At 41.4% G+C, this 13,219-nt stretch overlaps 1 protein-coding gene across 9 annotated transcripts in view; it reads right to left on the bottom strand.

The window, feature by feature from the left end:
• Positions 1–407: 407 nt before the first annotated feature.
• AGPAT3 (1-acylglycerol-3-phosphate O-acyltransferase 3) overlaps positions 408–13,219 on the bottom strand; it is an 86,137-nt gene continuing 73,325 nt past the window's right edge. For all 9 annotated transcript variants that reach the window (XM_038150267.1, XM_038150302.1, XM_038150253.1 and 6 more), the window contains 7 exons: positions 11,393–11,562; positions 11,044–11,205; positions 9,441–9,594; positions 8,947–9,049; positions 6,479–6,554; positions 4,127–4,325; positions 408–3,471 (listed from right to left, as the gene is read on the bottom strand). In XM_038150267.1, coding sequence (XP_038006195.1) covers positions 3,383–3,471; positions 4,127–4,325; positions 6,479–6,554; positions 8,947–9,049; positions 9,441–9,594; positions 11,044–11,205; positions 11,393–11,562 — 953 coding nt within the window. In that variant the 3' untranslated portion in view covers positions 408–3,382. The remainder of the gene's footprint in view (positions 3,472–4,126; positions 4,326–6,478; positions 6,555–8,946; positions 9,050–9,440; positions 9,595–11,043; positions 11,206–11,392; positions 11,563–13,219) is intronic.

The raw sequence follows: 13,219 nt of genomic DNA, 5'->3' as shown, positions 1-13,219 counted from the left end.
TCCTTCTTCAGCATCAGCTCTTTGTGCCTTCCTAACTCAGAGATGCCCTGTGGCCAGCAGTCCCCAAGCTCTCTCACCAGGTTCTCAGATGTAGGTCACCATGATGCTCCTTTGGAACTGCAAATCCCACTTGGAGAGCAGCAGCATTGCTGTTGGTGACAATGACAAGTGCTGCCAAGGCCAAGAGCACACATCTATCATCTGTCCATGTTAGCCTGAGAACCATTCCTCTTCGGAGTCAATGCTAAACTCCATGGCAGTCAGCTTGCAAGTCCATACTGGAAAAAACTATTTACTCCAAACAAATAAGCAATAGATGAAAATTCTGAAAGATGGAGAGAAAAAACACTCCCATAGCTGAAAGTTTATTAAACCTAGCATGGTTGAAAAGCAAAAGACGAAAAACGTGATATATTTTTGTTTATTATTGCTCGTAAAGGGCTTGGTAGTCAAATATACAAGCTATGCTCTATTAAACCAGAAGAAAATAAGATATAAAATCTATGCTCACTTTTCCAATCCAATCCACCTGCTAATCTTCATTAGTGACATTAACTTCAGCTATTTCCAGTCATTTTAATTTATACATACTCTGTGTACGTGTGCGCGCGCGAGTATAAAAACCCCTAATTGAGAGACAAAATTCAAAATTAAGAGAGATTCGTGTTGGTTTTGTACTGTTTTGTGCACTGCTGTAGGTTTCAGTTTTTCAAGTGGTTACTGATATGTCTGTTTAGAAGAGCAAAATTTAAGTATCTGATGATGTATTTATTATATTTTCAAAAAGAAAGCATGACCAATAAGTTATGATAAGAAAATACGAAATGTTGATTATTCTCCCCTTGATGTACATGCACTAATCCCATGATCCTGAATAGGGAGTTACATGCACTAAGAGGAGAAAAGGATCCTGTAAAGAGAAAGGCTATTAATTCCTTTCTCCTCTAAGCAGCTCCCCTCTTCTCAGCATTAAGAAGGGATTTATTTTGTGAAATTCTCGTCATGCCCATTAATATACTGCTCAAAATGTAAGTATAAAACATAGTCAGTGGTCAGCCTGCTTAGCAAGCCTCTTCTGCTAAGCCAGTACAATTTATATATACTCAATATCATCTTCAGGAAGCAAGTATACAGCATTTGTAACATCTTTCTAGGAAGCAAGAACTATACCCATTACTGAATTACTTAAGAAAAAAAAAAAAAAGAAAAAAAAAAGAACCCCCCCCCCCCCATTGTTCTCAGTCCTCTGGTTAAAAACAGGGAAAAGCCAGAGTTAACTTTATCAACATTTGGATGTCTGACTGTATTTGAAGACAAATTACAAAAACATCCAGCAAGGAAAACAAGAGTTATGGCTAGGCTCTGCTCTCCTCAGTTCCCAAAGCATATTTCAAATCCCACTAACATTTGCAACCGATTTGCAGCCCCTCTAAGGGAAGATTTATTGAGGGGACAATGACACACTAACATTGGGGGTCTGGGTACAAGGATTCAGCAAGGTGGAGTCTAACAGGAGACAGACAGAACTCAGGTCAGCCTTCAAATGCTCTTGTTGAAAAGACCACAAATAAAAATCAAGTGCATGACAGAACAAGTGATTAATGACCCCAAGTAAAATATTTTTCTGAGTTACAAAATTGCTCTTCCAGTGTTTGAAAACAGAAAAAACCTGTGGGAGAAGAGGTTACATTCCAACAGTTAAGAGCAAATTCGGAAAGAAGGTAAATTATTACTCTCTTATCTTGGTTACTGGAGCAAAGATGAAAATAACAACCAGTGCTTTGATAAAATCTGCTCTTTACAAAAGTGAGATAAATATTCTGGTGGCAGCTGGGTTAAAGATACAGACCCTGAGGGTTAGGTTCTGCCCTCAACTGTAGATCTGCAACTCATTTCACCCACTTCTGTGAGCAGCCAAATGCAGATTGTGACCTTCAGACTTGAACATACAGGTATAGTTACCATCTGTTTGCAAATAATTCCCCAGCTATGCATACAGCAGCAACCCACAGAAACCTCCAAATGTGCGTTTGTAAAAAAGGGGAAGGAAAGGAAGAAAGGGAGACAGGTACAGACATGATTCCGAGCTCTAATTTTCAGTGAAAAAGACTAAAATGTCAAGAAGCAAAACTAAAGATACTTAAAATCCCTGAAGAGACCTTACACTCTTTCTAATGCTTTAACAGCACAGCTCACCTTGCAAAAACTTCACATGAACATCTAAAGCATGATCAAGTCAAAAGAGCAGCACACCCTATCCTGACACACACAGGGTAAAGTCCTGGCCCCATCTGAATCCATGCTGAAACTCTCATTAGAAGTTCAAGAGATACCAGCATTCAAAATTTGACTGCTACAGACCTCTCCTTTTCACATTTTTTACAAAAGAAGACATTTTGAAAACTATTGTGCTGATTTCTAGTGCTGCCTCCCAGTTTACTGAGAGAGGTTGGCTGAACTGGACTTTGGTAATGAGAGATGCAAACAGAAATTAAAGGAAAATTGAAAAAAATTCCTTCTTTGCACAACTCTAAATCCCACGGCCAACCACTAATTAAAAAAAAAAAAACAACCAAACAAGCCCAAACAGATTCGAAATTATGGAACATATTTGATGTGAAACAGGGCAAACAGCACTCAAGACTGAAGTAATATTTTGAAATTAAACAGCCTTGAGCACTTAGCAGGAGATAGGATGAGAGTGTTATCCTACTGGATCTGTTCTATGGGATGTGCTGATGGATAACACGCTGCTTCCAAACTCCACTATCCGTTCTCCTGTGTTACAGAAGTCTTAAGATGTTGCCTGAAAATAAAAAATGTCAGTGTAACATATGAACAGGATTTCATCTGTAGCCATGACAACACAGCCAAAAAGACTCTAACCCAATGAATACCTGTCAATTCATTTAAGGAGGGTGTTTTTTCCTGGCTCATTAGTAAGAGAAGTTGGAAATCAATAAATGTTACGTTGGCTTTAGCAAGAGGAAACATTCAATGGCTCCTGTGGTAAAAGTGAGTGTAGTGCTCTTGACAGAAACCAGTTTTCAGTCATCTGAAGATACACGTGGCCATGGCCAATGCCCTCTTTTCTCCCCCACCCCAAGTCCCCCAACAAAGCAAGAAAAATTAGTTTCTTCTTCCACCCCACCCCAGATTTTCTCCCACAGCTTGACTACAGTAATCCTTGAACAGGCAGAAGGTTGGTGCATTCTCTTCAGCCGATGCCTCCAACTTCTTCATTCTTGGCTCAAGTTTAATTCATTAATATTAGTCATCAGTTATTAAGAAAAAGATAGTTTCTAAGTGTTTGTTGTTGTTTTTTAACTGAAGTTAATTGGATACCATAGTCTGGTTATATGTGCTGAACTGCAGCCATCAGTTATTCCTTTTTCTTGAATTCCTGGTTGCCATAGCTGGAGCCTTTTTCTATTTCAGTTACTCCTATCAGTCTACGAACTCCAAAGGAAGCTTGAAAATATAACAGAGAAATGAGAGGCACATTAAAACCAGTCCAAGCATCCAGGAAGTTAACATGTAAGCACACAAGCAGAACCCAATCCCCACTCAGCAGTGACCAACAGTGCACTGTGCGAGGCTGCACAGGGATCACAGGTCAAGTGACACTCAAAGAGAGGGACAGTCCAGATTTAAAAATATGATTACTGCTTCTCTTGGTTAACATGACATGTAGCATGAACACTGAAGCATATCCCCTCCCTCTACTTCCCCTTCTTTTATTGTTAGAGTTTTTTTGTTTGAGGGGGAAGGGAAGATTTGGTGGTATTTCTGTATTTTCTGGTTTTGGTGGTGGTTTTGTTTGTTTTGGTTTTTTAATTCACAGACAAGTTATCCAGTGAAAGTATTTTTTCCTTCAGGCACCATAATAATGGGCTACAAGACTCACCTGCTACTACTACAGTTTTTGCTTAAGATGTGAAGGCAAATTTGCCCAGATTAAAGCTTTTGAAACAATAAAAATGCTGTACAACAGAAAGACTATTGAGTGAGCTCCAAATGTTTTCCTGCAAGGCCCATTCTCATTAATTAATACACAGAAGTTATTGGAGGTAAAGGATCCTGTTATGTGTCACACTGGGCTTAGCATCTTCTCTGCTTTTATTACCTGCTCCTACAAGTCCCAGGAATGCAAGGATAAGGAGAGGTGATCCACTTGCAAAAACTCCAAAGCCAAATGTGAAGAGAGGAGAGAGGAGAACTGTGGCCCAAAAAAGAAAGTTTAGGAGAGTCCATGGTCTCCTAGGAGGTTTAAACTGCTTGCCAGGAAATATACCTTCCTGATTATACATCTCTTGCAAAGCATCCTGGGGGAAAGAGAAAAGAAAACGGGTTCATAATGTTTGCACCAAGCAGCCCAAGATTAGTCAGCTCCAGAACAACATCAAGGACAGTATCTGTGATACAAACTCATCAAGAGTGCACAGCATCCAATTCCATCTGCTGTCACTTATTTGGGCATTTCTGTTGACCATCCAAGTGACCCTTAAGCCTTTTGAAGGCAATTTTGGCACCATCAAAAACTGAAACCTTATCCTCCTCTCCACTACCAAATACCTTCATCCTGCCTGTTAATTGCTAAAGAATTTAGGGCAGCTTCAGGCCACAGACCAGTTCAGACACTAGCAACCCTTTAGCTGGGTGCTTTTCCTTCCTGTTTTTACTTCCAGAAAGGTCAGCATGATTCAGCAAAGCACAGCAGAAAAATTCTGTATGGAGAGCCAGGAGGAGAGGGCAAGGAATGAGCTGAGAGCAGAGACAGCACCACACCAGCCCTAATCCCAGCCTTGCAACAGAGCCACTGCATCCCAAGCTGAGCCTGCAGAGGTGCAATCCTGGAACACGTCACTCAAAGAAACAAGGTGCCCATCACCTTCCCTCAGTCTGTAAGATTGTTCTGTAAGGTTTCCAAGCCATTATCAAGGATGGCTCAAGTCTGGTTATTTTTTGGTTTTATTTCTTTTCTTTTCTTTTAATTTCCCTTACAAAGGGCTGAGAAGTGCAAGGCATTCCTTGCCAAAACCAGCCTTTGGAGGACACACCCTCTGTGCAGGAAGAGGATTCCAGTTACAAAGTCATTGCAATAAATGGAATGAGAGGATTCCAGTTACAAAGTATTGCTAACACTAAGATCAATGTGTGTAACACCCATGTCCATCAGCAATGCCTTCCCGTCAACATCTCACAACAAAGTTGAACAGAGGTACAGCCAACATCAGGTGGGACGAGAGGGAATGGTGTCACATTGCACCAGGGGAGGGTTAGATTAAACATTAGAAAAAAAATACTTTCATGGAAGAGGGTGTAAAGCAGTAAGACTGTCCAGGGAACTGGTGGAGTCATCATCCCTGGAAGTGTTCAAAAAAACCCTATGGATTTGGCACTTGAGGACATGGTTTAGGGGTGAACATGGTGTTGGTGCTGGGTTGACAGTAGGACTCTCTGTTCTTAGAAGCCTTTCTCAACCTCAAAGACTCTTTGGCTCTATAGACCTGCTAAGGGGAGGTGGGGGGAAAAGATGATGAGCTACTGCTCTTTGTAAGATAACCTCTCTCTTTAACTGAATCAGGTTTCAGATATTCAAACAAATTAGGTTGAAATAAATGTAATGAAACTCAGAACAATTTGCTGCCTACCTAGAGACTGAGCATAAGCCTGGCAATGCTGCAGCACGGGTCATCATAGCTGGGGAAAGCCCAGGATACTTTAACTTTCTGTGCTCTGCTGTCCTCCCACAAAGATCAGCAACACGGAAATCAAGATACACTTTTCAAGGTCAATGATCCATCACTTAGAGCTGGACAATTACAGCTCTCTCCTACTCCCCACAGAAGTGTTAAATCTGTGGTTGAGAAAAATGGATTTTTCTAACCATCTACAGTTAGAAAAAGAAATGACACAAAGAAAAGCTCTGAGCCATCTGAAGGCATGCTGGGCATGTGTTTTATCTGTCCCTGGCAGCAGATCCCAGGGACTGTCTGTCCCATGTCACACACCACTGCAGAAGTATTAGCAGGAGGCAGAAGGAAAGTGACAGTGGAAGAAAAATGAAAGCAAAGAACAATTGCAGCTGAAAGCTGGGACCGGCTGTCCCTGACAGACAGTTATCACTCTTCTCAAGTGCCTAAAAACACCCACAGGGAAAATGCAGCTTTTAGAAATGCATGACAGAGATCCAAGTGCTGAAAAATGTAAAAAGACAGTGGATTGCTATTAGTCTTCCACAGCTCAGGCATATCTCTGAATTCCATTGTGCTTCCTGGCAATTTGAGACCTCACTACCCAGCCCTCTGCTGCCAAGGGGCTCCTCGGTCCTGCTGCCTCCAGCACTTTGAGGGATGGCTGCCTAGTTACACATAATATCCTCTCCATCCAGTGCAAGAGTGTGTGTTATTCACTGCCTTAATACACTCCTCCGTGCAAGTCCCAAAAGGCAGAAAAAAAATGTAAAGCCATTTACCTTTTCCTGGTAAAGCTTATGAAGCCAGTTTGCAGCTTCCTTTTCATCTTGAGGGATATCTTCCAGAGGAAATCTCCTAGTTTAGTAGAGAGATTAAAAAATGGAAAGAAGAAACAAAAAAAAAAAAAAAAAGAATTAAGGGAATTTGGTATTATGCCAGGTATTTGGTTTTATGCCTCTCCTAGGGAAGATCTTCCATTCATTAAAGGGCAGAAATCTTTGCCAATAGTGTCACTGATGGCAGAGGTCTTAAACACAGTGAACTGGGACTTAAAATCTGAGGTTTTAGGTTGGGAATCGGGTGCTATTTTAGACAAAAGAAACTGTAAAAGCTCCTGTCAGTTTCAGAGCACATCAGTAAAATAAGCATTTTCCATTCAAACACTGTTCCTCCCTGACCAGATCCATGCCTGGCTGATTCCCAGTGAGCTCAGACTGAGGCACTCGCAGCTGGGAAAAGACAAGTGGAAAACCCAAGGATAATTGTTGGTTACATTTTGGTAGTGAAAACCAAATTTTGGAAGCAATGGGAGAGGCAACTAAACATTCGCTTTATACCATCTCAAAGGCAAACATCTGCAGTGACTGCACTTCTCCCTTTCTGCCTCTGCAGCCCCACAGACTGAGGCACACAGTTCTGGGGGTGTGAGACAATTTTGCCCAGTGCCACCCCTGACCTGACCTCACTGAGAAGAGGGGCTTTGTCAGAGCCTCCCTGTAGTGGTGAAGAGCCAACCATTCCCCTGCATTCTTCTGTCTTCTAGACCCCTCCAAGCCCAGTCCCTCTATGATTCTGTGAATTTGTTCTAGCACATTTCTAATGATTTCCGCATGCCATAAGCCAAGTGAACACCGGATCTGGCAGATTTACTTACACAAGCTCTAACAAGAGAAACTGCTCAATTCACATAAATAATGCTCAGTAAAAGCTCAGTGAAAAGTCATTTGCTGAAAGCTTTCTGGTGAAGTTGCCGTGGTGTTGCTGTCACCACTAGAGGGGACTCACAGCAATCACATTTGGTGACGTCCTGATTATTTCCTCTGGAGGCAGTCGGGATAAAGACTGGATCCACTGCAGAGCTAAGCTGCTTACCTCTACACAGGTAACTACGTCTGCACATACCAAGAACAAGAGCTTATGTGCTTCCCTTCTCTGAGCTACAATAAGTCTGCTGGCACAACAAGGACATGTTCCATTTTCAGCAAAACATCTGTAAAAGCAGTCTCCTTACTCTTATAGCTTCTTCCCCAAAACAGAAAAGAAGTGTAGAAAAGCACCTTGAGAATATTCATTCCATCCACAAACATATTTTTAATCGAATTATCTAAGCACGGCCATTTGTAGGGTACAATTAGTAATTTTACCTGGCAACATCATCCTCAACAGACTTTCACAAACCCAAACCTCTTCTAACTCTTGAAAACTACATTTCTCTTCTTTCCTCCCATTACCCCTCCAAGAAATGAAAGAAAATTGTCCCTCCATTAGCAAAAAAGGGTATTTAACTGAAGGCTGCCACAATTCAGTGTATAATTAATAATTATACAGACATGCATCCATGCATGTGCACCTCAGATCCAGCTAGATATCCTACATGCACCTGCCATCAGTGTGGAATTACAGGTGGAACTGCCTGACCAGCTGTTTTGCTGGCTGGCAAATTGTCTGCTCCCTTTCCTCATCAGGAATATGTTTGGCAAGTGTGAATAGTGAAAATGAAACCCCTTGCAAATGAGCAACTCCACCTCTCCATGGACAGCTCCACAATCATCTTTTCAGCTGAGAGACTAAAATGTTGTTGATGTTGCAGCAACACACACACCCAAGGCCAGAGGGGAAAGGTGTGGGGGTAGCAGAAAGGCTTTTTTATTTTATTTTTTTAACTTTTAAAAACCAAGCATCAACCTCATCACCAGAATACAGCAATGTTTTCCAAAGGGTGGGTGAATCCCCCAGAGAAGCAGAAGCAAACTGTCTAAAGAACTGTGGAGAGAATAACCAGGTCACGTCTCAGGTACAAATATAAAAGGGAAAAGAAGAAATTCAACAGGATTGGTCATTGTTATGATCACAAGGAAGCCTTTGAAGCAGAAGGCAGCAAGGAGAAAGCAAGAAAGAAAAGGGGAGGGTGTGTGTGCATGCAAATGTGTACGTGCTGCATGGGGTTAGGTGTTAACAGCTACTCTTTGAGGCAAAGGAACAGTGAGGAATGTGAGCAATGTCCCACCTCATTCACAGGATGTCTGAATTTCAGCATTTTTAAATTTTTAATCTGCTGATCAAACCATGTGAGTGAGGGAGAGAAGCTGGCATGTAAAGGAGCTTTAGACTATTTACTACAAGGGACCACTGAAGCTGAAGGACAAGAAGTGGACCACAGGAAAGGAAATTACCCTGTAAAATCTGAATACACTTCAACATGCTAAACTTTGCATTTTAGGGCTCACCTCCATCAGTAAATGCTCACCTTACACACATATCTGCTTCATATTTCTTTCCATAAAGAATTCCTAATAGAGATGGGTTCTTGTTTCCTCTGAAATTTAGTGTTACATCATACACTGCTGAAACTGTTGGGGAAAAAAAAATAAAACAGGGCTGTTACAGCAGCAATTCTAGCAAGCACCTTCTGGCATCCTTGCCTGAGACAGCAACAGAGCCTTGTGCAAGCCTTGCATTAATGATGTGTCAGAGTCCTCCACTATTCTGTGTTTACACATCACATTTATCTGCACCAGCCCCCTGACACTCCCAGCTCTGTAAAACACCAGATGACTTGATGAACTAAGCAACATAAAAAGGTTTCTAGTATTTCTTAAGACTGGTTATCTGACAGTTCTGTGGCAATTTACAAATTACCAGCTGACACGCTGGATCCTCATCACTGCCAGCTCACTAATTGTAACGAACAACAGAGCAGACTAAATAACACATTACAAGTGCTGCAAAGCTTGGCAGTACCTGTTCCCCTGAGACACTGGACAGCAGTGGTGAAACCTTTGGTTCTGGGCAACAGGTGGTATTTCAGTTTAGGCAACCCCTTGGATTCAGCTACTTCCATACTGATGCGGTGCTTGGTCTCTGTGAAACGAGTTCCTTCACAGTACAGCAGAAACTGTGCAAGACAAAAGCAAAAAAAAAAAACCCCAAGGATATCTTGAGATGTCAAAAGAAATCCAGCAGTATACTGAAAATTTATCCAAGACAAACATACATGTGCACACACTTCAGTTGTCTCATCTCTTCACCAAGTATTAGGCGTAAGCACTGACTCCCAGCTCGTTTACCATTACCTTTACATTTACCAACACTTGTACCAAATTTAAGGTGACAAAAAGACAGCCCTAGCTGTGGCATTTAGAATGCAAAGAAATTAGGAAATTGATCCACTCAAGTCAATTTTAATCATAATTTCAATTTCCAAGCAGGAAGTCTTGATTTAAATAATCAATGCTAACTACATTTTGCACTTATATTTTCTAGTTTTTTTTCCCTTAGAGACTCATCCTTGGTTCTCAGTGGTAGAATCATTAAAATGTATAGATTTAAAGCTCAAGTTCAGTCTGAAGATTTTCTAATTGGTAGGGTTTATTCTGTTTTTTCTTTTCTTCCCCACACTCATCAGGAAGATATATTCAATGTAATTCATATCCATGTATTCAAGCAATTAAGTAGCTTAAAATACATTCTCCAGATTCTTACTTTTTTCTGTCTTTGTAATGGTAGAAAGTTACAATGCATTCACAATGTTCGTGCCAAGGTTTAATGTTTGACTATTCATTTTAACAAGCTGTACTGGATAATACTGAAAACTCACTTAAAATGCATAAAAAGCCTCTTAATGTTTTATAAGCCAAATAATTGTACGTTACATGTGCTGCTATAAAAGCAAAACTGAGAATTTATCAAAACCTTTGCATTCAAAGCTCTAAGAAGGTTAATGGGTTGATTACACCACTGTGCTGCTGCAGTGAAGTTTAACAGCATTGCACACAATGAAACAGAGATGTTTCAGCCTTGATTTTAAATAATGTCAAAATAAAAAGGAAAAAAATGTAACTGCAGAAGCAGATATAAGCTTGCCATATGTTCTCACAGAGACTTTTTGGGAAACCTGCAATTTCACAGATCAACAAACACACTAACAGGAACTTTCTATCAAAATCCATGGCCTGTGCAGTCAAATTCACTCACTTCTCCAAAAAAGATTTTTTTTGTTGATGTGTCTTTTCAGCCTACCTCAGAAAATGTTATACAGATGTAGCAATCAAATATAAGCTTTTTTTTTTTTAAATAGGCAAAAATAAGTTTGGACAGAATCGTTAGCATCACACAAGCCTGATTTATAAATGATTCTCAAGCTTCTGAACTGTTTCCCAAAAGGTTTCCCTTACCAACAGGCACACAGCACTTTTCTACCAGCGTATCCCAAAAGACCTCCAGAAACAGAGCATGGCTTTTCTGTGCAGCTCGTGGAAGTGAGCACGCCTTCTCCTGACACACACAACGTCTGTCACCATTTCACTTCCAGCAGCCAATACCAGAGGAGGGACTCAGCACTTACCCACATATATTCAGGATAATCAGACAAACGTTTCAATCCCTCAATGACTGTGTCTCTGTCCTCTTCCCATTTCCTTTTGCAGAAAACAATCTCAAGGAAGTACCACGTCCAGCCAATTAGGGGCACGTATAGCAGCTCTCTCTTGGCAAGAACTTTGGAACTCTTGGAGAGAAAACGAAAGTGACAATCCAAAAATGTCATTTGCTGTTTTGTGCAACGAGGTCAAACACATTAAAGCTAAGATGATGGAGTTGCATCTGGGAACTTAAATGCAAAGAAGCTGTTTATAGATGGGTTTTAAACAGACCTGTCACCCTGCAGAGGAAGGGAAAGCTCACGGCCCACATACCCCCAGCACTCCAAAGCGCTCCGTCATCGTCCAGCCGCACAGGAAGTCGATCTCAAAGTTGTGGTTCAGGATGATGATGACATGTTCCTTCCCAAAGGTTTTCACCGTGGCCTCGTCTGAGAACAGGGTGCACTCTGTGCCTGACCACCATTCCAGCAGCATTACCAACTCTAGCAAACATGATGAAGGTGGAGAGAGGAGTTAGGGGTACCCCTTACAGAAAATATTCAGAGTTTGCTCAGCCCCATTCACTGCCCAGCCTCTCCTGACTCCCAACACCATCACCTTCCCAAACCCAGCCAGCAGAGATGAAACAAAAGCTTGGAAGGGTACAGACCACACCATATTACCATCCCTAAGCAGTAGTTAAGGCACCAGACATACGCATTATGGATAATTCAGCAAGTTTTTAACAGTGACAAGTTTGGGCATTGCATTACAAATGCAAAATTTGATGACCACTGGAAAAAAAAAAAAAAGCCCAAAGACTTTTATGCCTGAAAACAGACAGTGGAGCTGTTGATTGCTCCACTAAATGAGCACAGTTCCTCCCAGGTGAAATAGAAATTATGCATAGATGCAGCCTAATGTTTTTACTCCACATGAAACAAGCCTTATGGAGGTAAACAGACCAATAAAGGTCTTTTAAAGGGATGCAGAGACATAGATCTTCTGTGATAGATTTTAATATTGAAACACAGGGCTCTAATTGTTCTGCATCATGATCATCAACAGAGAGTTAAAAACAGCAGAAAATTGAGCTAATTCATCAAAATACCTGGGCAAAGACAGGAATGGTAAATTTTGTCTTTCTTTTACTGCAAAAGAATGAGCCCTTTTCCCTCCATTTATTCCAACTTTAAAGTATCACAGCAACTCTTATTCCACCCTGAACATTTGTTACCCTTTTTTATTTTCCACCTCCCCTTTTCTTATCATAAAACCCATTTCCACTTAAATTCAGCATGCACTGACTGTAGTTGCTATGGTTAGCTTATTTCCCCTCATTTCAGTACCTCGAGGCAGATGGAAGGCATTGCTTGCATCATGGGACAACTATAAAAAGTATGAGAATAGTTCATCCTCCCAGTAGGAAGATTTGCTTCCCTGCAAACCGTAGCCATTGGTATTTTTTCATTTCAATGAGATATGGTTGAAGTAAAAATGTGGTTGCACAAATACGGCAGTTAAAGAGAGCCCAACCCTTCCCACATGACTACACCTGCAGGTTCCCCCTCTGTTCCCTCTATCAGGCTGTGCCAGGAGGTTTTTCACCTTCCCATTGGGAGTTTCTTGTTTTGCCAAACAGGGCAGCACCTTCCTGCCCAAGGGTTTCTGATCAGTGGGATCAGACAAGGTCATCTATCCATTCTGCTAAACAGGAGTTTGGGATCCAGTCTTGCACCACACCAGAGAGAAAGCACACACAGGATTTAGGTGAATAATGGGGAAAACCAGTCCTGGTCTGCTCAGGGTACAGAGCTCACCTAGCACTGTTTTTTTCACTTATGACCACTTACTCACCCACCAGGTTATTCCCCTGCATCACTTTCAGCACTTGCTCATTTGGAGGAATGACAAAGTTATGCACCTTGCTGGCCAAGAGAGCTTAACCCCACTCAACTGGAAATATGGCAGAGGAAAGACAGAATTGTCTTGTTCCTTCACACTAGGTACAGGTTTCTATCACTGCTTCCCAGCTCTGCATGCTTTGTGTTCACTCACCTTCCTTTCTCTGGTTATCCTGGCTCAGTAAAAGGGGAAAGAGGACAGCAAGAGTGTCCTCAGATCACCTTCCAAGCAGGTGGCCAGGACAATGGAGCAGTG

Source organism: Motacilla alba, chromosome 1, assembly GCF_015832195.1.
Source record: "Motacilla alba alba isolate MOTALB_02 chromosome 1, Motacilla_alba_V1.0_pri, whole genome shotgun sequence".
Classification (NCBI taxonomy): domain Eukaryota; kingdom Metazoa; phylum Chordata; class Aves; order Passeriformes; family Motacillidae; genus Motacilla; species Motacilla alba.
Note: the sequence above shows the minus strand (reverse complement) of the source record. Positions and strands in the feature narration are given on the sequence as shown.